Source organism: Podarcis cretensis (genome assembly GCF_951804945.1).
Source record: "Podarcis cretensis genome assembly, chromosome: 2".
Classification (NCBI taxonomy): Eukaryota; Metazoa; Chordata; class Lepidosauria; order Squamata; family Lacertidae; genus Podarcis; species Podarcis cretensis.
The window spans coordinates 115,521,572-115,541,547 of NC_137171.1; the positions used below are offsets into that span (position 1 = coordinate 115,521,572).

A 19,976-nucleotide genomic window follows, 5' to 3' on the forward strand; every position below is an offset into this window, starting at 1 on the left:
AACTGAAGCGTGTGTAACCTGAGGTACCACCGTATATTTTTATTAGGAATATTGATCAACCACCAACAATAATAACTTTAGCAGTATCTAAAAATATTACGAGTAGGGAGGGAGAGAGAGAACATTCTTCTGCACCCCACCTCCCCCCAAAAAACAAATGCTGGCCGTGAGTTAGCTCAGCCTTCTGGGACAGCTTGAAAAAAAATATTTTTAAAGTTTTAAAAATCCATCTGAGAGAATGGACAGGCTGGAGATGGGACCAGAGGAAGGATCGGACGGGGAAGGAGCTGGAGCTGAGGAGCAGCTTAAAAATTCCCCAGTTTCCTTCACATGTTCTCTGTGGTTGTGAATGCGTGTCAAATTGCCCAGCGGGAATGTGCAGAGCAGTGGAAGGTTGGGCTGTGTCGCTTTTGGACTTTGAACCTTGTGCCCTGCTGCTGGAAAAAGGCACGTGAGTTTGAGTTATTCAGTCACTAGCTTTCGGAGGAGAAACTCTCACGTATCTCCACCTTTCAAAGGAAAATGGTTCCTTAAAGTAGCAGCAACGAATTATTCACATTCTTTATTTTTAAAAAACCCAAAACATTCCCATGTCAAAGAGACTCTGTGTCACAGCTGAAGCCACAGCAGAGATTGAAATAACCTCATCTGAATTCTCATCTCTGTGTCCCGGTTTAAACCCCCCCCCACTTCAGACAGCAGTGATCGCGAGCCATCCGGTCTGAATTTCCTGGAAAGGAAACACGCCCATTTGCAGACGCAAAAGAGAGAAAACTAAAGCATCTCTCACTTCCTGGCGAGGCAGCCATGGCAGGGAGTCCGGCGCAGGATCTCTGTGACGAAGCCATTTGTTCCATCTGCCTGGAGTATTTCCAGGATCCAGTCATCATCCCGGAGTGCGGGCACAATTTCTGCAGATCCTGCCTGAGCCAGTGGTGGGAGAAATCTGAGGCGGAGGCTTCTTGCCCCCAGTGCAGAGAACAAATTAAGCAGAGGAACCTCATCCCGAATCAGCCACTGGCAACTGTTTTGGAAACGCTGAGAGCCAAAAAGCTCAGTCTTCAGGGCTGGGAAACGGTAGCAGGAAAGGAGAGAAGGTGTGAGACACACCAGGAGCCCCTGAAACTCTTCTGCAAGGACCACAAAAGGCCCATCTGTCTGGTGTGTGACAGATCCAAAGAACATGAAAACCACAAGGTGATTCCTCTGGAGGAGGCTTCCCAGGAGTACAAGGTAGGAAATCACTCTGGATCATGATTTTGTCAACAAGGGAAATAGCTGTAGACATGTAGGACCAGTGCTTTTTTTCCTGGGGGGACGCAGGGGGACGCATACCCCTAAACTTTTTGTGAATCTTTGTACTTTTGTCCATTTGCTGTATTTATTTTTACCGGTTTGAACTATAAAATGGTGATTTTCGTGAGTCAAAATGAGAGTACCCCTAAACATATATTTTAGGGGGGAAAGCACTGAGTAGGACCTACAATAAAATTTTCCTCACATTACCAAAAGTGATTTCTCCAGGAGGAATTCCTGTGCAGCATTGTAAAATCCTGCATGCCTGTTGAATTTAAATTAAAAATAAATAAATTATCCTCTCTACACGAGTGCACAAATCCTCATTTAAAATCTAAAAAAGTGATTTAAAAGTTGAGTATTGCCTGATGCTTTAACTTGTATAATAGATCCATTGTTCTGAGACTTTGATTAAAGCAAAACAAATTTTGGGACCTCAATACATGGAAAATGTACCCCCAAAAAGTACTGTGGTACCTCTAGTTATGAACGTAATTTGTTCCGGAGGTCCATTCTTAACCTGAAACCGTTCTTAACCTAAGGTTACCAGATGTCCCCGTGTGTTTTTACATGAGTAGAATGTGTGCTTTTATTTAAAATGCATCTCTGGGTTATTTGTGGTGGACCAGCCCATGGCTGAAAAAGGTTGCTAACCCCTGCTCTATGGCATTAACCCCTTCATGCATTACTTAGATTTAAGCAGGTTGATTATATGAGGCTCGTTATGGCACAAAAACATGTGTAGGCAACTGAACACCCAGTCAAGAACTACCCCACAGTGCCCCTCAGCATGTGGGCTGGAGCAACTCCACTAGTAAGGGGGGCACACGATAGAGGTTTATGATAGGGTTGCCATATTTCAAGAAGTAAAAATCCAGACACAAAAAGTTGCTGAGCAAAACCCAGACATTCCACCCTTGGAATCCTGGACATGTCTGGGGGAAAACAGAGATATGGCAACCCTGTTAGTTTCTGTGTGTTGCCACTGTGCAGTGCTTTGGAGTCACAAGACTCTGTTTACATTCCAGAGACAGTCCAGGCTGTTGGAAGTCTCATGGAAGACAGGAGACGGATGTGATGTTTACTGGTTCCCTGTTCCTTTGTTTTCAGTTGCGCTCTGCTCTCACAAAGGATGTGTTTTTTGTCTGTGTAGTTAGGAAAATAAAACTCTTTGCAATGTAGCCATAAATCTCATCACTTCCGTGTGCTGCTTTGATTCTCTGCTGGATGGGAATGTGCCTGAGGCCTCATCAAAGGCTCAGGTTGTTAATTATCGTCGGAGGCGATTCCGAAGGACTCGGCCGGAGGAAGATGAGCTTTATCAGCTTGGCCGAGCAGAGATCCCGACAAACCCTAGTTTGTAGGATTGTGTGAGATGTGTCAAAAGTGGAGGGGTGGGTTAAATAGAAAACCTCAAGTTTCTCTGCTCAAACATGAGATGATTACAGTGGTACCTCGGGTTAAGTACTTAATTCGTTCCGGAGGTCTGTACTTAACCTGAAACTGTTCTTAACCTGAAGCACCACTTTAGCTAATGGGGCCTCCTGTTGCCGCCGTGCCGCCGGAGCATGGTTTCTGTTCTCATCCTGAAGCAATGTTCTTAACCTGAAGCACTATTTCTGGGTTAGTAGAGTCTGTAACCTGAAGCGTATGTAACCTGAAGCGTATGTAACCTGAGATACCACTGTATTCATAATCTGGACATGGGAAGGAGCTCTCTGTCTGCCCCATCTCGAAAGGTGTTGAACCCATATTGAATCTAGTAGCCTCCTCACCCCACTTCTGTATTACAGTGGGGGAAAGAGGGCACCTCGGAGACCTTAGCAAAAACACCCTGGAATGAGAGAGCAAGCATATCGATCAACTTGCCTGTTCCATGTATACTAAAACTATTAGTAAATAAAAGTGGGAGCCAGACTGGAATTTTGTTTTCTCTTCAGGATCAGATCAGCAGCTGCTTAGACAATCTGAGGAAGAAGAAAGAGAAAACTCTGGCATTTAAAGCAGACATGGAAAAAGAAAGTCAAGACCTGCTTGTAAGTTACTGTTCCTGGGAAGTGAAAAAGTGCTATTGTCTAAAAAAGGGGGGTTGCCAACCCTTTTGGACCAGTGGGCACATTTCAACTTTGGGGAGAGTGCTGGGGGCGCTCTTCACAAAATGGATGCCATGGGAAGTGTGGCTTCACTCAAAATGAGAGAGACTTATCCCATAATTCTTTCTAAATGAACATTTATTTAACTCCATTATTTCTTTGCTGTTTCACATTTCCTATCACTTGTGGAAAAGGTCTCCTTTTTCTTTCTGACATCTCCAACACGTGGCAGGGGTGGGATAATTTGTATATTTATTTATTTATTTATTTATTTATCTTTACTGGCATGGTGTACCACCTGCTCATCATTTTATAGCAATTTTCTGTTATCCCTGAATTCAAAGTAAACCTATATTCAATTAACAATAACTTCTCCCACACTTCCAATTTCCCCAATGTTCTGGGATATTATACCATAAAATTCTTCTGGGTCCGTACTGTATTTCAAGAACGACTGATAACTTTTTACCAAAATGTTCACCAAATTTTCTCAAATTTGTTCAGCTTGATTAGGAGTTTTAATATAGTCTTGCAATTTAGAACAGATTCAAAAGCATTGAGACCATAAAGGATTGCTTCCCACCATCCATTCCTTAATCTCTAAATATGAAAGCATGTGGTCCTTGCCTAATTAAGGCCCAAATGCTAAACATATACTTTTTCTACATTTTAAACTTGGAAACATCCTATTCTATTATGTTTATTATTGATCCCAAGGGAGAAAATTTGGAGCTGAGCAGGCTTTTATATCAGTCCCATAACCTTACCAAATTAGAAAATAAACAACGATTTTTCAGTAAAAATGGTCTGGCGTATGTTTCCCATAATATTCTATTTAATGGTACTTCAATCAAATTTGGCTCCTGTTTAGCTGTCTCCTCATAAACATTCATAATCAATTCTGCTACTCAATTTATTACAGCTGAAAAATACAAATCTGTTATATTTGGAAGTTGCAAACCTCTCTTCTTAGTATCACATATAGCTCTGGCTTTCAGTCTCGGATGTTTATTTTGACATTTAAATTTTCAGTTGCTGCCATTTATTCAGTGCTGAAGACAATATTCTAACAGGTAGATGTTGTGAGAGAAAGTTACTTTTAGGCCGATCTTCTCAAAACTGACCTCTGGATGCTGCAAAGCCAGACTGTATTTCTGATATTATCCTCCTGCCTCTTCCTTCCACATACTTATCGCAGAAACAAATAGAAGCAGAGAAGGGAAAGATGGTGGCTGAGTTCAGACGACTGCGCCAGTTTCTGGAAGAACAGGAGAAACGTATTGTGGCCCAGATGGAAGAGGTGGAGAAGGACATTGCAGCAAAACAGGAGGAACACCTAGCCAGACTTTCCAGTGAACTCTCCTCTCTTGACAGCCTCATCCGGGAGATGGAGGAGAAGCGTTGGCAGCCAGCGAATGAACAACTGCAGGTGAGGCCTCCTTCTGACACCGGGAAATCACTTCTGAATTCTGCCCCACATTTTAAAATGTTGATGAGAAGAAGAAGCTGAGTAGCGCACCTTGGCTACTTCCTCCCTGCACATCGCTACTTGGTTTTAAACTTCCAGAAACTTTTGTGTTGTTCTACAGGGGAGCTGGGACCGAGCAAGGGAGCTCACCCCGTCACGGGGATTCGAACTGCTGACCTTCTGATCGGCAAGTCCTAGGCTCTGTGGTTTAACCCACAGAGCCACCCGCGTCCCAGCTCCTGCCAATCTAGCAGTTCGAAAGCACGTCAAAGTACAAGTAGATAAATAGGTATTGCTCCAGCGGGAAGGTAAATGGTGTTTCCGTGCGCTGCTCTGGTTTGCCAGAAGCGGCTTAGTCATGCTGGCCACATGACCCGGAAGCTGTACGCCGGCTCCCTCGGCTGGTAAAGCGAGATGAGCGCTGCAACCCCAGAGTCGGCCACGACTGGACCTAATGGTCAGGGTCCCTTTACCTTTACCTTTACCTTTACCTTTACCTTTACCTTTACCTTTACAAGAGAGCAGTCATATATGAGGGGCTGCTGCAGGCTTAAGAACTCCCTCCCCAGAGAAGCCAGGCTGGCTCCTTCCTTTCTGTCCTAATAATAATAATAATAATAATAATAATAATAATAATAATAATTTATTATTTATACCCTGCCCATCTGGCTGGGTATTCCCAGCCACTCTGGGCGGTTCCCTACATAATGTAAACATTAAAAACTTCCCTAAATAGGGCTGCCCTCAGATGTCTTTTAAAAGTCAGTTGCTTATTTCCTTGACATCTGATGGGAGGGCGTTCCACAGGGAGGGTGCCACTACCAAGAAGGCCTTATGTCTGGTTCCCTTTAACCAGTGGCAGAGGATGGGGTGTGTGGTGGGTGCGGCTCGTCCTGGGGGGGGGGTTACATCCCAGCGCTGCTACCTCCGGGATGCTTGCTGTGGGCGGTGCCCCCGGTATGCCAGCCCCGCCTCCACGGGCACAGAGCAGCTAGCTCCACCTCTGCCTGTAACCTCACTTTTCGTAGTGAGGGAACCGCCAGAAGGCCCTCGGCACTGGACCTTGGTGTCCGGGCTTAACAATGGAGGTGGAGATGCTCCTTCAGGTATACTGGACCGAGGCCGTTTAGGGCTTTAAAGGTCAGCAACAACACTTTGAATTGTGCTCGGAAACGTACTGGGAGCCAAGGTAGGCCTATCAGGACCGGTGTTATATGGTCTCGGTGGCCACTCCCAGTCACTTCCAGGTGAAAACCCTTTTATTCCAACAGGCTTTTGGGAACTGACTGCTTATAATGCTTGCGAACATGATCCCTAGCTTGTGAGCATGGCACCAGCATTCTGTGGGGCATGCTGACATCATACGCGCATGTTGCGAGGCATGCAAGCACGGCATGTTGACATCATTTGGCCCAGCATGCATGGTCCTTTCTGGCCCATAGCTCTGGCTGGGTGACTATGAACTGCATTTCATGAATGCTAGGACGCCAAGACACTTAGAAGTTAGGTCATTCTAAGGAACTGAGACATCCTGTTTAGCAACTAGATGGGGAGGAGGATGTTTGGATAAGTACAAATATTCAGAAAAAGTGAGCACTAGGGCTTGAACAAAGCATTCTGTATCAATGAAATTATTTGTTTCCATTACAATCTTGAATCTGTGGTTCTTTGATATTGCGTATGCCTCAGTTTGACTCAATTAGAATCAAATTTCTCTGCGTGTTTTAGAGGGGAGTGTTTTGCTTTGTGTTTTTCCAAAAGATAGATACGCCTCTCTCTCCCTCCCTCCTTCATTCAGAAATGACTTCTTTCTTTCCCTCTAGGATATTGGAAGCTTCTTACAGAGGTAAGCAGAAAATAAAAGAAAATGATCCTCTCACTATTGAGAGTAATTAATATTTAAATATTAGGGTAATTCATCTTTAAATATTCCCTTAGAGTAATTAGTTTTCAAACATTCAACATGTTTCAGACTCCTGCAACCTCTTTCTCATCTACAAAATATGCAATCACGTTTTATGATGATGAAATACCCAGTCACCCATACCATTAATTATGGAAATATGCCACATGATTTACAAGTATTATTTCATTTTAAAATATCATAATAATGTCTTAAAAGCGAGGGCAAATTTTTACTGGGCAAGCCTTCCTTACCCTCATATAGTCTGTGCATATATATATTTAAATACACACACTATTTTTCTCTTTTTAAATGATTAATTTTAAATGGGCCTAATCCTAAAATCTCTCACTGTCCAATGATTTTATTTTTCATTCACTTCCAACAAAGTAGATATTTCTTCTATATATCTTTGTACATTTGCTTCTATATATTTGCCTCTAGGTGTCCACCGTAACTTGTTAAATCGTATCTTATTTAAAAGTATTTCTAAAACTGCTAAATATTGAGAAATCTCTAAAGGGTGTGCAAAAATACAACATTACAGCCATAAAGCAGCATCATAATAACAGGAATGCAGTAATAAGAGGGTCCAATCCAGGGGGGTCAGGTAGAGTCTGGTTAAATAGATAGGTGTTCACAAGATGTCTGAACACAGTAAAATCCCTGCTCTCACTTCCTGTCATACATTCCATGATGTGGAGATTAACTGACACCAGGAAGAGACATCTGGCTTTTCAGAAAGCTACTTGCCTTGGAAGCAGAGGTGGCCCAATATGTTTTGGTGCCTGAGGCGAACCAAAACACAGCACCCTCCCTTCTGTCAAGGAAAAAGGGGTGAGTGAAGATCTACATCAGGAACAGGAGTAGAAGAATCTGCTGCCCCTGTGGATTCTGCCACCTGAGGCAGTCGCCTCACTTTGCCTCATGGGTGGGCCGGCCCTGATTGGAAGGAAGGTGGATGATGTTGTTCTTCTCTATCAGGTCTCAAGCAAAGGAGAAGTTGGAGAACCTTCCTGCGCCTTTCCCCTCTGCACTGAAGTGGAAGATCTGGGATTTCTGTGATATAAATCCCTTTCTGGAAGGCGTCATGAAGCAGTTCAGAGGTACTAAGAATGGCTTCAATGGTTTTATAGTGGGCATTAAAATAAAAAAAAAATGTTCGTGGAAAGCTCCAGGTCACTTGTAATATTAGCTGGGCCAGGAAGATGGAAGATGGGATGGCCAGCTGAAAAAGCAGCAAATTTATTTCATCATGAAAAGGGGAGTGATCAACCTGCAAACTACAAACTACCCAGCATTGCTGAACAGTGCAAGCCTTGCACTGTCAGAAAACATTGTTCCATCTGCTTCAGTATTGTCTACACTGACTTGCAGTTCATTCCCCTGGTTCAGGAAGGCTGAGCTTGCTTGGAGTGGCTGTTTCAGCAATGAAGCTGCTCAGACCAAGAACTTCTATTCACCCTGTCTCTCAAACAGGCCTTGATTCACGCAGGTGCTTTAATACACCTCACAGCCTCTCATACTGCTAGCCAAGGGCTGGAGGGCCCCATAGCTCATACCTGGGCTGCAGTCTATTCAATTCCTGGGCACCCAAGAGGGGGGCAGGAGGTATCCAAGATCCAGTCAGTAACTCTGGCAAGTGAAATCTCTGATCCTGGGGCAGGGGTGTCTGGATCTGACAGCTCCTCAAGGCTGCTGGTGATGGAAAGATCTGTTGGATGGGAGGCAGTTTTTCTCTAAGAAGACACCATGTCCTTATTCTGGACATTGACACTAATACATCCCCCCCTACTTATCCAAGCTGTAGTGGTGTGAAAGCCAACATGGTGGCTTCCAGATGTTTTTGACAACAACTCCCATCAGCCTCAGCCAGCATGGCCAGTGCTTAAGGATTGTGGGACTTGTAGTCTGGAGGACACCTTTGGTTGCCTGACCTCTGATATAATCTTATGAGTTCGTATTGTTGTTACCAGATTGTTATAAGGACACTGGTGTGGCGCTAAGTCTCTGCTCCCTTTTCTTGTCTAGACTCTCTGGGATCAGGACTTCAGCTGAGAAAAGGTATGTCATTTCAGGGTCTGCTGGAAGCACAATTCCTGGGAGAGATGGGCTTTTTTCTCCAAGTGACCAGGCCATTGGGCCTACTCTGTCCATGTCAGTTCTCCCTGGCTAGCACTTTCGATGTCTGCCATACATGTTTCTGCCACTTCCAATGAGCTATAACTTCTACCTGAGATTTCACATTCACTCTCTTCTGTGGGCAGTGAGAATTTCCAAGTTGCTCAAGGAGGCAATACAGACAGGCTGAACATGGGTGTTGGCACACGGCTTAAACACAAGCAGGCAAGTCCGCTGCCCCACATCCGATCTCCAGCAAGAGGCAGTCAACAGCATGAAATGCTGTAAGCATACAGAACCCAAACTCAGAGCATTGTATGTCTGCCTCTGCCTCAAACTTCAGTTTTTCTTCATGGAGAGATACCTAGATGATATCCTTAACTAAGTGTGTGGGGTGGAGGGACTCATGCCCCCATTTCTGGACCTTCCCAATAATTTTAGCCATTTAGCCAGGAATCTCTCCGACCAAAATGATACTGTGCCACTTAGGCCTGTGAAGGAAGAGCCAACCAGCCCGTAATCCAGGCATCCAAAAACCAAATAGAAGGACAAGTTTTCAACTAATACCTAAAACTATACTACATGGACAGACCCTCCAAGTGCCCCTATTTTCCAGGGCCATCTATGATTTTGAGAAGCCATACCGATTTCTGATTTGATCCCGGAATGTCCTGCTTTTCCTTAGGACCTCCCTATTTTCATTGGAGAAATGTTGGAGGGTATGGAGTTATCCAAACCCTGAGCCGTCTGAAGGCAATCCTGTATAGGGACGATTTTTAAAAAATGTTTAATGTTTTGTTATGTTTTTATGTATGTTGGAAGCTTCCCAGCATAGCTGGGGCAAGCCAATAAGATGTGTGGGGTATAAATAGTAAAATTATCATTAAAGAATGGGACGTCCCTATTTTCATCGGAGAAATGTTGGAATGCACTGGGCTGCTATTACTGAGAAAACAATCGTTCAGTATTTAATAATGTTAAAGTCACAGACATGTCACTTAATAAAAAAAAACCCTTAGTCCAGCCATTTATTGGCCTGGTCTTTGTTGAAATCTTGGCTAAATGTTTTAGCTATGGATCACTGGATAGCCTTTAGACAAGCCACTCTGAAATATGGAGATAATAATAATCCTGATTTGCCTTATAGAGTTGCTGTAAACATTATAATTATATAATGCATGTGCAATGCTTTAAACACTTGAAAGCATGGCACACATGTGAATACCTGAAAGAGCGTCTCCACCCCCATCGTTCTGCCCGGACACTGAGGTCCAGCGCCGAGGGCCTTCTGGTGGTTCCCTCGCTGTGAGAAGCCAAGTTACAGGGAACCAGGCAGAGGGCCTTCTCGGTAGTGGCACCCGCCCTCCCACCAGATGTCAAAGAGAACAACAACTACCAGACTTTTAGAAGACATCTGAAGGCAGCCCTGTTTAGGGAAGCTTGTAATGTTCAATAGGTTATTGTATTTTAGTGTTTTGTTGGAAGCCGCCCAGAGTGGCTGGGGAAACCCAACCAGATGGGCGGGGTAAAAATATTAATTATTTTTATTTTTATTATTATTTGTATTATAAATCAAAGGATGCATCCCAGTCCTGAATGAGGTCCTGTTGATTTCAGAGGGCGTTGTTTTTCCGTGTTACGTGTCTAGACAAAAGTCACGTCTCCCAGCTGACCTTGTTTGTCTTCTCTTTCCTCATCTGCCCCCACAGAAAATGTAACTTTGGATCCCGACACAGCAAATCCCTGGCTCCTCTTGTCTGAGGATCGTAAGAGTGTGAGGCGAGGAGGAGAACGTCAAGTTCTGTCCGACAGACCAGAGAGATTTAACAACTATTATTACGTGCTGGGTCGTGAGGGGTTCACAGCAGGCAGGCATTTCTGGGAAGTCACCGTGGGGAGCGATGAGGGGTGGGCTGTGGGGGTTGCCAAAAGTTCTGTCCAGAGGAAGCAGGTGATCACTGCTGGTCCCGAAGAAGGGGTCTGGGATCTGGGGAAGTGGGGAGGTGCATACAGGGCTGCCTGTCTCGGTTCACGGACTGTTCTGCCCCTGAGTTGCGAGCCCAGGAGGATCCGAGTGACCCTGAACTGTGAAGGGAGGCGGATGGCCTTTTACGATGCCGATAGAGCAGCCCGCCTCTGCACGTTCTCAGCAGCCTCCTTCTCAGGAGAGACCCTCCAGCCCTTGTTTTCTGTGTTCAGTAAGGGCCATCTAAACCTGGCTGCCTAAGGGTGGAGGCAGACAAGACAGGGGAACCCCCTGCTGTTGCCACACGCATGCTGCTTCCTTCTCAGGAATGAGCTCAGAGGTTACTTTCTCCCTGAGGATAAGCCATATTTGTAGAACAGTGGCTGGCTAGCTCTTTCACCTCTTGTCCTGCTCAGGCCAGGTGTCTAGGAAGCACTGTCAGACCCTGTAGACCCTGTCCCATGCTTCAGTCAGTGTTTCCTCGGGAGTCTGTGGCCTGGGTTGGTTATGAAACTCAGATGTAAGAAAGAAATTCCTGTGTCCGCCTCGGTCTTTCACTAACCTTCCCAAGATGGTCACGTTCACCTTGTAGGTGATGCTGGTAGCCAAGATGGTGCTGATCTAAGGAACTCTAGGGGATGGTGGTACATTTCTATGTATACAATTATTTCCATTGAAATAATCTGCAGCTAGCAGTTGGGCAGATCCATCCAGAGATTTTTAGAGAGCACCTCTGCTTGTACTTTTGTGTGTCTGGACATATTTGGGGTTTTTGTGTGTTAACCCCAGTATGGTGTAGTGGTTAAGAGCGATAGACTCGTAATCTGGTGAACCGGGTTGGCTTCCCTGCTCCGCCACATGCAGCTGCTGGGTGACCTTGGGCCAGTCACACTTCTCTGAAGTCTATCAGCCTCACTCACCTCACAGAGTGTTTGTTGTGAGGGAGGAAGGGAAAGGAGGATGTTAGCCGCTTTATCAAATCCAAACTCCTCCTCTTCCTCTTTTATCAAAGATTTTGCTTCCTGTTGCTCTTTTGTCGTTGGCACCTCAAAAATCGTAACAGCCTCTCGCCACCAAGGAAACACAACGAGCGAATAGTAAGAGAACCTGCACAAGGAACACTGACGCAAAACCCCACACATACACTAAGTACAGTGGTGCCCCGCAAGACGAATGCCTCGCAAGACGGAAAACCCGCCAGACGAAAGGGTTTTCCGTTTTGGAGGTGCTTCGCAAAACGAATTTCCTATGGGCTTGCTTCGCAAGACGAAAATGTCTTGCTAGTTCCTGCGGGGTTTTTTTCCTTCCCCCCCTTTTTCTAAGCCGCTAAGCCGCTTATCAGCTGATCCGCTAAGCCGCTTAACAGCTGATCGGCTAAGCTGCTTATCAGCTGATCCGCTAAGCCGCTTAACAGCTGATCCGCTAAGCTGCTTAACAGCTGATCCGCTAAGCCGCTTAACAGCTGATCCGCTAAGCCGCTTATCAGCTGATCCGCTAAGCCCCTAAGCCGCTAATAGCGCTAATCCACTAAGCCGCTAATGGGCTTGCTTCGCAAGACGAAAAAACCGCAAGACGAAGAGGCTCGCGGAACTGATTCTTTTCGTCTTGCGAGGCACCACTGCAGAAGAATAGAAACATAACCACCTCACTCACCATTCCCCCTGTTATAAGAATAATGTGCCGGTATCCATTGTATCCCTGTTTGCTACACTGATGCTTACTCACCATTTTACTGTACCCTCAATTGTATGTGTCCTTACATGCTACACTGATAAGATTTGGTTCACAATGTACTGTATCAAATGTACCTAGACTATGTTCCCCTTCTTCTCATCCATTACATTCTCTTTCATTGCATCGTTGACTCTAAAAGCTCAACTTACTGCTATCTTACTGCTGTAACAATATACTTAATTTATTTGCATACATATTGCCGAATTTGTCACATATCCGCACTATGTAAAAATGGCTGCCTAATCGTGCCAAAGGCATGGGTTCCCTTTCACCAATGCACACATTGGAGAGCAAATAAATCACCGTATTTTTCGCTCCATAAGATGCACAGACATTTCCCTTTACTTTTTAGAAGAAAAAAAGTGCATATTATGGAGCGAAAAATATGGTAGCTGGCAGCCTACTTAGACAGCGCCTCTTCTGATGTCTTCTGTTTTTTCTAACTTTTCATTGTTCTGTATTGAAAATCAAAGGTATAAATGTAAGAGTTTTCTTTTGTTCTGAATTCTCCTCCATCGCCTGTTACATGAGTGGGAACCCTGTCACCAACAGTCATTCTTTTAATAAAAGATTAGGTTTACAGCCGCTTTGCTTTAATTATTCTGGTCTGGTCTCTGTTTGTGCTTGGGTTAACCCAAGTAACACGGTCCAGGTCCGGTCCCAAATCCAAGGCTTCCATGAGGAGTCAGTCCAACAGGGCCAAGGCAGGAAACCAGGCTAGGTCAGGCACAGGGTAACAGGCAGGTTCCAGCAAGCAGCAATGTTGCTCCCACAACCCAGGGCAGGGTCCGGCAGCCTTTTATCTTTGACATGGTAGCGGCCAGTCCTGATCCCCCGGTGACTCACCTCCCTGTCTCACCCAAAGGCGAGCACTCATCCTGCGAGTACTCAGGTCTCTCCTTCTCTCAGACCTGAGTCTCTGCAGCTCGGGAGATGTTGGTGGGTTACTAGACCCAGAGGCCACATCAGCCTCTCCTGACCCAACTGGTAGTGAAGCAGCTGCACGTGATTGCCCAGCTAGAGGCAAGGAGGTAAAACTTGTCTCACAATAAATGAAACAGAATTGTAGAAAACACAACCTGAAAAATGAGACAACGCACGTGTTCCTGTACACTAAGAAATCTTTAATAAGAATATAAAAAACCAAAAGTGTAACAGCCTCATACGCCACGTAATCCTGCCTCCAGGAACTGCAGTGACTTAGCCAAGGTATAATATCCTATGTAATCATCACAGGAATCCTGTGAGGTAGGAGAGGCTCAGCTACCAGGAATGCCAATGAGGCAGCGTTGGCTGGCATGGAGAGAGGCCTTCACTTGAATGCGCCACACATCCCTCAGACCTTCCCACTCAACAGGAAGTGTGAGGAGAGGGGCTTTGAGTCCCTAAATGGGATTTGTGTTACCTCAACTTTTGGCCAACCACCTTTCCCAAACTAGCTGTTCTCTATGAAAAGGTAGAGAAAAGCAATACTTTCCTTTTTTTTATTTTGCTGGGGGGGGGGCGGGATGTTAGGATTCCTGCTCTGTGATTGCAGTCATGGGATTTTTGTCTGTCACATGACGGTGTATGTTTTGACTCCACAGAGTGGGAAGTGACGGAGACAGGATGTTTGTGTTACTGTGTTCCGTGAAGTGGGACTATTGTCCTTTGTTCTTTCTTGCTTTGCTGTCTGATGCTAGAGAGAGAGGGAGCCATTTTGCAGTGCTCTGTTTGTGTTTATATGTAAATAAAGTAGATTAGCCAAAATGCTGAGTTGCTGAGGTCTGTTACGCAACTGCGCAAACTCTGCGGATCCCTAAGTGTGCCGGTGTCTGTTGGCATCGGTCGCTGTGATGTTTGGGCAGAAGAAAGCTTTTGAAGCTCCCGAACGATCGACCAGGAGCGAGAGAACATGCCAGTCGGGCGTGTGTCTCTGCCAGGGTCCTACTCGAGAGTAGGACGAGCTCCTGACAGGGAATACATCATCCATACCATAAAGATCCCTCATTGATAAGATGACTGCTGATGTTCCTTCCACCTCCATGATTCTATCACCACTGAATAAACAAATTATGAGCAGTGTTTTAATGCAAGCGGAAAGCATTTGGTGTCATAAGAACGTAAGAGGAGCTCATCAAGATGTGTGGGATGTAATCCACTGAGAGCAGTCAAGTACAACATTCCTTGTTTTGCTAGAGTGGACATGCAAGGGAATGTTTGGTCCAGCCAGTCCAAACTTCCTGTTCTTCCTGGCCTGGAGAATCCTTCCTTGCATGTGACTAGTGAGTGGGCGTGACCTTTCCAGACCTGGTAAAACGACAAGGCATGCTGCCTGTGCTGGTCCAGGGGGGAGGTTACCGTGGGGCGAGGTCCAGGACCTGAGTCAAGGGTCGGCAGACAGTCCTCCACGGGCAAAGCGGGGTCTACAGCGAGGAGCCAGGCAAGGACAGGAACTCTGGGGGAACTGGACTGGGTACTGGCCGAAACAGCTCTTTGACGACGTTGCTCCCGCAACCTGGGACCGGGCTGACTGGCCTTTATCTTCTCTGAGGCCAGGGGCGGTCCCGGCCCCCAGGAGACCCGCCTCTCCTGGCCTTAAGGCGAGCACTCCTCCTGGAGAAACCAGTTCCCTCCGCCTCTCTGCCCTGAGCCTCTGCAGTTCAGGAGAGGCTGAAGGGTTACTGGACCCAGGGGGAGACTCACCTGTAGGCACTGAGTCCTCAACCACCTCTGGAGCCAAAGTGGAGTCACCTGGTGCCTGCTCCTGAGGATCCGGCACAGGTGCAGGTGCTTCAGAATCAAGGCCCTGCCCCAGTTCAGCCAGCCCTGGAGGCGGGGACTCCTGCGCAGGCTGGGATTCCTCTGGTTCAACCTCTGAATCGGATTCCCAGGGCAACACACTGCCACTCTCTCTCTTTTCCATCTTCCTTTCATCCTGTGAACTTCCCGGTCTGCTAACTGCAGTCACTAGGTCAACCCACATATGGGGTAGACCTGTTTGTATACATTTGTAACTTTAAGCCTAAAGCCTGCCTTCAGAGATCACACTGTGCTCTGCCTGATCGTGAGTAAACTTTATTTTTATTGCTTATGAATAACACTGTGGTGCCTTTATTTTTTTAGAAGGGATTCAAGGGGTCTTACCAGGAAAATATTAGGACACATTTCAATTTGGGCAAACCAGATTGAATTGTGTATTGTCTTAAGAAACACACAAGTTTGCAACTAGTTTTCTGCTGTGTAAAGGGGAATGCACTCTGCTAAATAAAGAAACTTGCTAACACAAGTTAGGAAGGACATTAATAAACAATATACCCTCTCCTGCCACCCTGAACAGTCCCACAAGATGCTTATGGCAGGGCTGGGTCGAAGGTAGGTTGGAATCTACTGACAGATCTTCAGTGACTGCAGAATATCACCAGTGGTTTCTAGCTGTCAATTGTCTTAACACAGCAACAACTCAATAGCTCGTCATCACTGCAAAAGCTGCTGGAGGAAACCAGGCATGGATTAATGTGCTCATCTCTTGAGCTTGGCTCTGGTAAAGGTAAAGGTAAAGGTACCCCTGCCCGTACGGGCCAGTCTTGACAGACTCTGGGGTTGTGCGCCCATCTCACTTAAGAGGCCAGGGGCCAGCGCTGTCCGGAGACACTTCCGGGTCACGTGGCCAGCGTGACATCGCTGCTCTGGCCAGAGCCAGAGCCAGAGCCGCACATGGAAACGCCGTTTACCTTCCCGCTGGTAAGCGGTCCCTATTTATCTACTTGCACCCGGAGGTGCTTTCGAACTGCTAGGTTGGCAGGCGCTGGGACCGAGCAGCGTGAGCGCACCCCGCCGCAGGGATTCGAACCGCCGACCTTTCGATCGGCAAGCCCTAGGCGCTGAGGCTTTAACCCACAGCGCCACCTGCGTCCCGCTTGGCTCTGGTGCTGATCACAAATTCCTAGGCTGATTCCTAGTCCTGGAAGACCTGCTGTTCCCTCTCTTGCAGGCCTTTTCCCAATGGCCCGGGAGTCCTGGATGCTTTAGTTGACATTCCTGGACTGCAGGGGGTTGGACTAGATGACCCTCAGGATCCGTCCCAACTCTACAAGAAAGGGCAGGGATCTTGGATGTCTCTTAGGGCAGTCTCAGGTCGTTTAGCCTGAGCTTCCACAGCCACTGCCCGCCAGGAGCCCCTATGGGCAGGATTGGCAGCAACAGCGGCAGGTATGTTCTAGAGTAATATTTTATTTTATTGCTAATCATGCTGCTTTAAATGTGCATTTCATATTTGACTTTCTTTAGTAATGCTTTCTTTTGAAAAGTTTAATTTTTTGCGTTAACTTTGCTGCATTAAGTACGCTCTGTAATCGACCTTTGCAATGTTTTCTTTTGACATCTTTAAGAGGATATTTCAGTTGCCTGCTAATTATGCTGCTTTGAATGTATACTCTCTCCGTTTGTGTGTGTGTGTGTGTGAGTGAGAGAGAGAGAGTGAGAGAGAGAGAGAGAGAGAGAGAGAGAGAGAGAAAGGACCATACAGGTGAGAGGAGCTTAAGAGGCTCAAATTCATTCACTGACTTTCAGTGCGGTTTGAGGATGTTGTGAAGTTCATAACAATACAAAAAATTCACTTATCTCCAGCTGTCATCGGAAAATGCCTGCCTAAATGAACAGCCAGCCACGAACGATTTCCCTGTTGTTGTTGTTTTTAAAAAAATTCATTGTAAGAGACTCAGGAGAGCTATTGCGTCACCTCCTTCCTGCAAAGGAAACACGCCCTGTTGCTGGCAGACAGGAAAGAAAGCGAAACCAACTCTCTCTTCCAGGCGAAGCAGCAGCCATGGCGGCTTCTGGGGGTCCCGTGCAGGATCTCTTCGAGGAAGCCACTTGCTCCATCTGCCTGGAGTATTTCAAGGATCCAGTGATCATCCCGGAGTGCGGGCACAACTTCTGCCGAGCCTGCCTGATCCAGTATTGGGGGAAATGCGAAGGAGAGGCTTGCTGCCCTCAGTGCAGGAAAACAGTTCAGCCGAGGCACCTCATCCCCAATCGGTCGCTGGCAAATGTTGCGGAAAAAGCCAAGATGCTCCGTGGGGATTTCTGTGGAAGAAAGCGGGCAGAAGGAAAAGAAAGAGTCTGCGAGAAGCACCAGGAGCCCCTGAAGCTGTTCTGCAAGGAGGACGAAAGCCCCATCTGTCTGGTGTGTGAAAGATCCAAGGAGCACAAAAGCCACGAGGTGGTTCCTCTAGAGGAGGCGTCCCAGGAGTACATGGTAGGAAACGGCAATGGGTCTTGATGGGGGAGGGCAAGGCAGGGCAGGGTGACACGAGAGAGCAAAAATTGTGGGAAATGTTTATAATTTATTATGATTCAATTTGTAAATGTCTCTGCTTGCCTCCAAGGAGGAAGACCCCCCCCCAAAAAAAAAAACCACAAACACACACAGGTTATAGTATATATTGTATTTTAGTGTTTTGTTGGAAGCCGCCCAGAGTGGCTGGGGAAACCCAGCCAGATGGACGGGGTATAAATAATAAATTATTATTCTTATATTATTCTCTGCTCTAATGTCCAACAGCTCTTCAAAACCTGGAGCTTGAGTTGGTCTGAAGCAGTCTCTCAAGGGGATGGAGGGAGTTATGTTAAACCCATATTGGATTTGGTTGTCTTATTCAATCCACTGGGATAAATAAGTGGGAATCTCCACAAAAGACCCTGGAATGCAGGACGGCCATATTGTTCAACTTCCTTCTTGCATGCATCCTAAAACTCAGCAGGAAAAGAAAATAGAACCAGACTGGAATTTTGTTTTGTCTTCAGAACCAGATCTGTAGGTGCTTAGGCCATCTGAGGAAGGAGAGGGAGAAGATCATGGCATTTAAAATGGACGCTGAAGAGGAAAGCCAAGACCTGGTCGTAAGTGTCACCTCCCTGGGAAGCAGAAAAGCATTGTTGCAAGCACCCCACACTCTGAGCGGTGAAAGCACTTCCCTCCTGTTCAGTTTGGTTCCCGCCCCCCTTGGTATTTGTGATACATGGTTTTATTTACACATCTGTAGGCTGAGCATAATGGGACGCGGGTGGGGCTGTGGGTTAAACCACAGAGCCTAGGACTTGCCGATCAGAAGGTTGGTGGTTCGAATCCCCGCGACGGGGTGAGCTCCCATTGCTTGGTCCCTGCTCCTGCCAACCTAGCAGTTCGAAAGCACGTCAAAATGCAAGTAGATCAATAGGTACTGCTCCGGCGGGAAGGTAAACGGCGTTTCGGCGTGCTGCGCTGGTGCTGTGCTTAGTCCTGCTGGCCACATGACCCGGAAGCTGTATGCCAGCTCCCTTGGCCAGTAAAGCGAGATGAGCGCCGCAACCCTGATGCTGTGATGGTGTTTCCTGCTTGGCAGGGGGTTGGACTCGATGGCCCTTGTGGTCTCTTCCAACTCTATGATTCTATGGTTCTATGATTCTAACCCCAGAGTCTGTCACAACTAGACCTAATGGTCAGGGGTCCCTTTACTTTTACCTTACTATTTGGAGTGGCCAGAACTCCCACCAAAAAAAAGTTCACAAAAGAGCATTCCTAAGTGGTGGGTGGGTGTATGCAAGGTTTTGTGAACATTGGTGTGATGTCTCCGAAATGTCAAAAGAGCCCTTTTAAGGGAATTCTCTTACGTGATCTGAGGCTGCAAAGTCAGGCTATATTCAATCCTGCTGTTGGCAAGCTGTCCTTATTTTTCTGCCTCCTTGTTGCAGAATCAAATGGGAGCAGAGATGGAAAAGACAGTGGCTGAGTTCAGACGTCTACACCAGTTTTTGGAAGAACAAGAGAAGGCTCTGCTGGCCCAGATGGAAGAGGTGGAGAAGGAGATCGCCAAGAAAAGGGAGGAGCACCTGGCCAGACTCTCCAGGGAACTCTCCGCTTTTGATAGTGCCATTTGGGAGATGGAGGAGAAGCTTCAGGAACCAGCGAGTGAACTCCTGCAGGTCAGGCCTGGTCCTGCTTCTGAGCTTCCTAACTAACTGGTTGTGGGATGCTGAATCCGAGGGCCCTTGCTTGCCAGTTCACAGATGGGATGGACTTTCCAAAGGTTAATGAAAAAGCAGAAGGGTCCGTCTTCTGGGCCAGCTCATAATCAGTATAGAAGTATTGAGAGAATAATCCTCTCTCTTTTCCCACCCTGTCTTTCTCTCCCCCCTTCTGTCGCTCTGAATTGCCTCCACTGAATTCAATCTCTTCTTTCCTTCCAGGACATTGGAAGCTTCTTGTGGAGGTAAGCAAACAAAAAACACTTCAGGTTGGTCGGAAAACTCATTGCACTTGTGGAAAAACTGTTATTCCCCCCCCCCCTTCTCTCTTTTAAAATGGTTTACGTTAAATGATTCTAGCCCTCGTTGTCTAAAGACCCTATTATTCATTTATTTCCAGAAAATGAT

General features: G+C 46.4%; 1 protein-coding gene across 1 annotated transcript in view; it reads left to right on the top strand.

Annotated features, from left to right (window-relative positions):
- Positions 1-19,976, top strand: part of LOC307210940 (uncharacterized protein) — a 66,041-nt gene that overhangs the window by 17,655 nt on the left and 28,410 nt on the right. Inside the window, exons 9-19 of the mRNA XM_079967144.1 lie at positions 713-1,233; positions 3,237-3,332; positions 4,588-4,818; positions 6,681-6,703; positions 7,745-7,866; positions 8,792-8,824; positions 10,591-11,107; positions 17,223-17,820; positions 18,369-18,464; positions 19,296-19,526; positions 19,791-19,813. Coding sequence (XP_079823270.1) covers positions 713-1,233; positions 3,237-3,332; positions 4,588-4,818; positions 6,681-6,703; positions 7,745-7,866; positions 8,792-8,824; positions 10,591-11,107; positions 17,223-17,820; positions 18,369-18,464; positions 19,296-19,526; positions 19,791-19,813 — 2,491 coding nt within the window. The remainder of the gene's footprint in view (positions 1-712; positions 1,234-3,236; positions 3,333-4,587; positions 4,819-6,680; positions 6,704-7,744; positions 7,867-8,791; positions 8,825-10,590; positions 11,108-17,222; positions 17,821-18,368; positions 18,465-19,295; positions 19,527-19,790; positions 19,814-19,976) is intronic.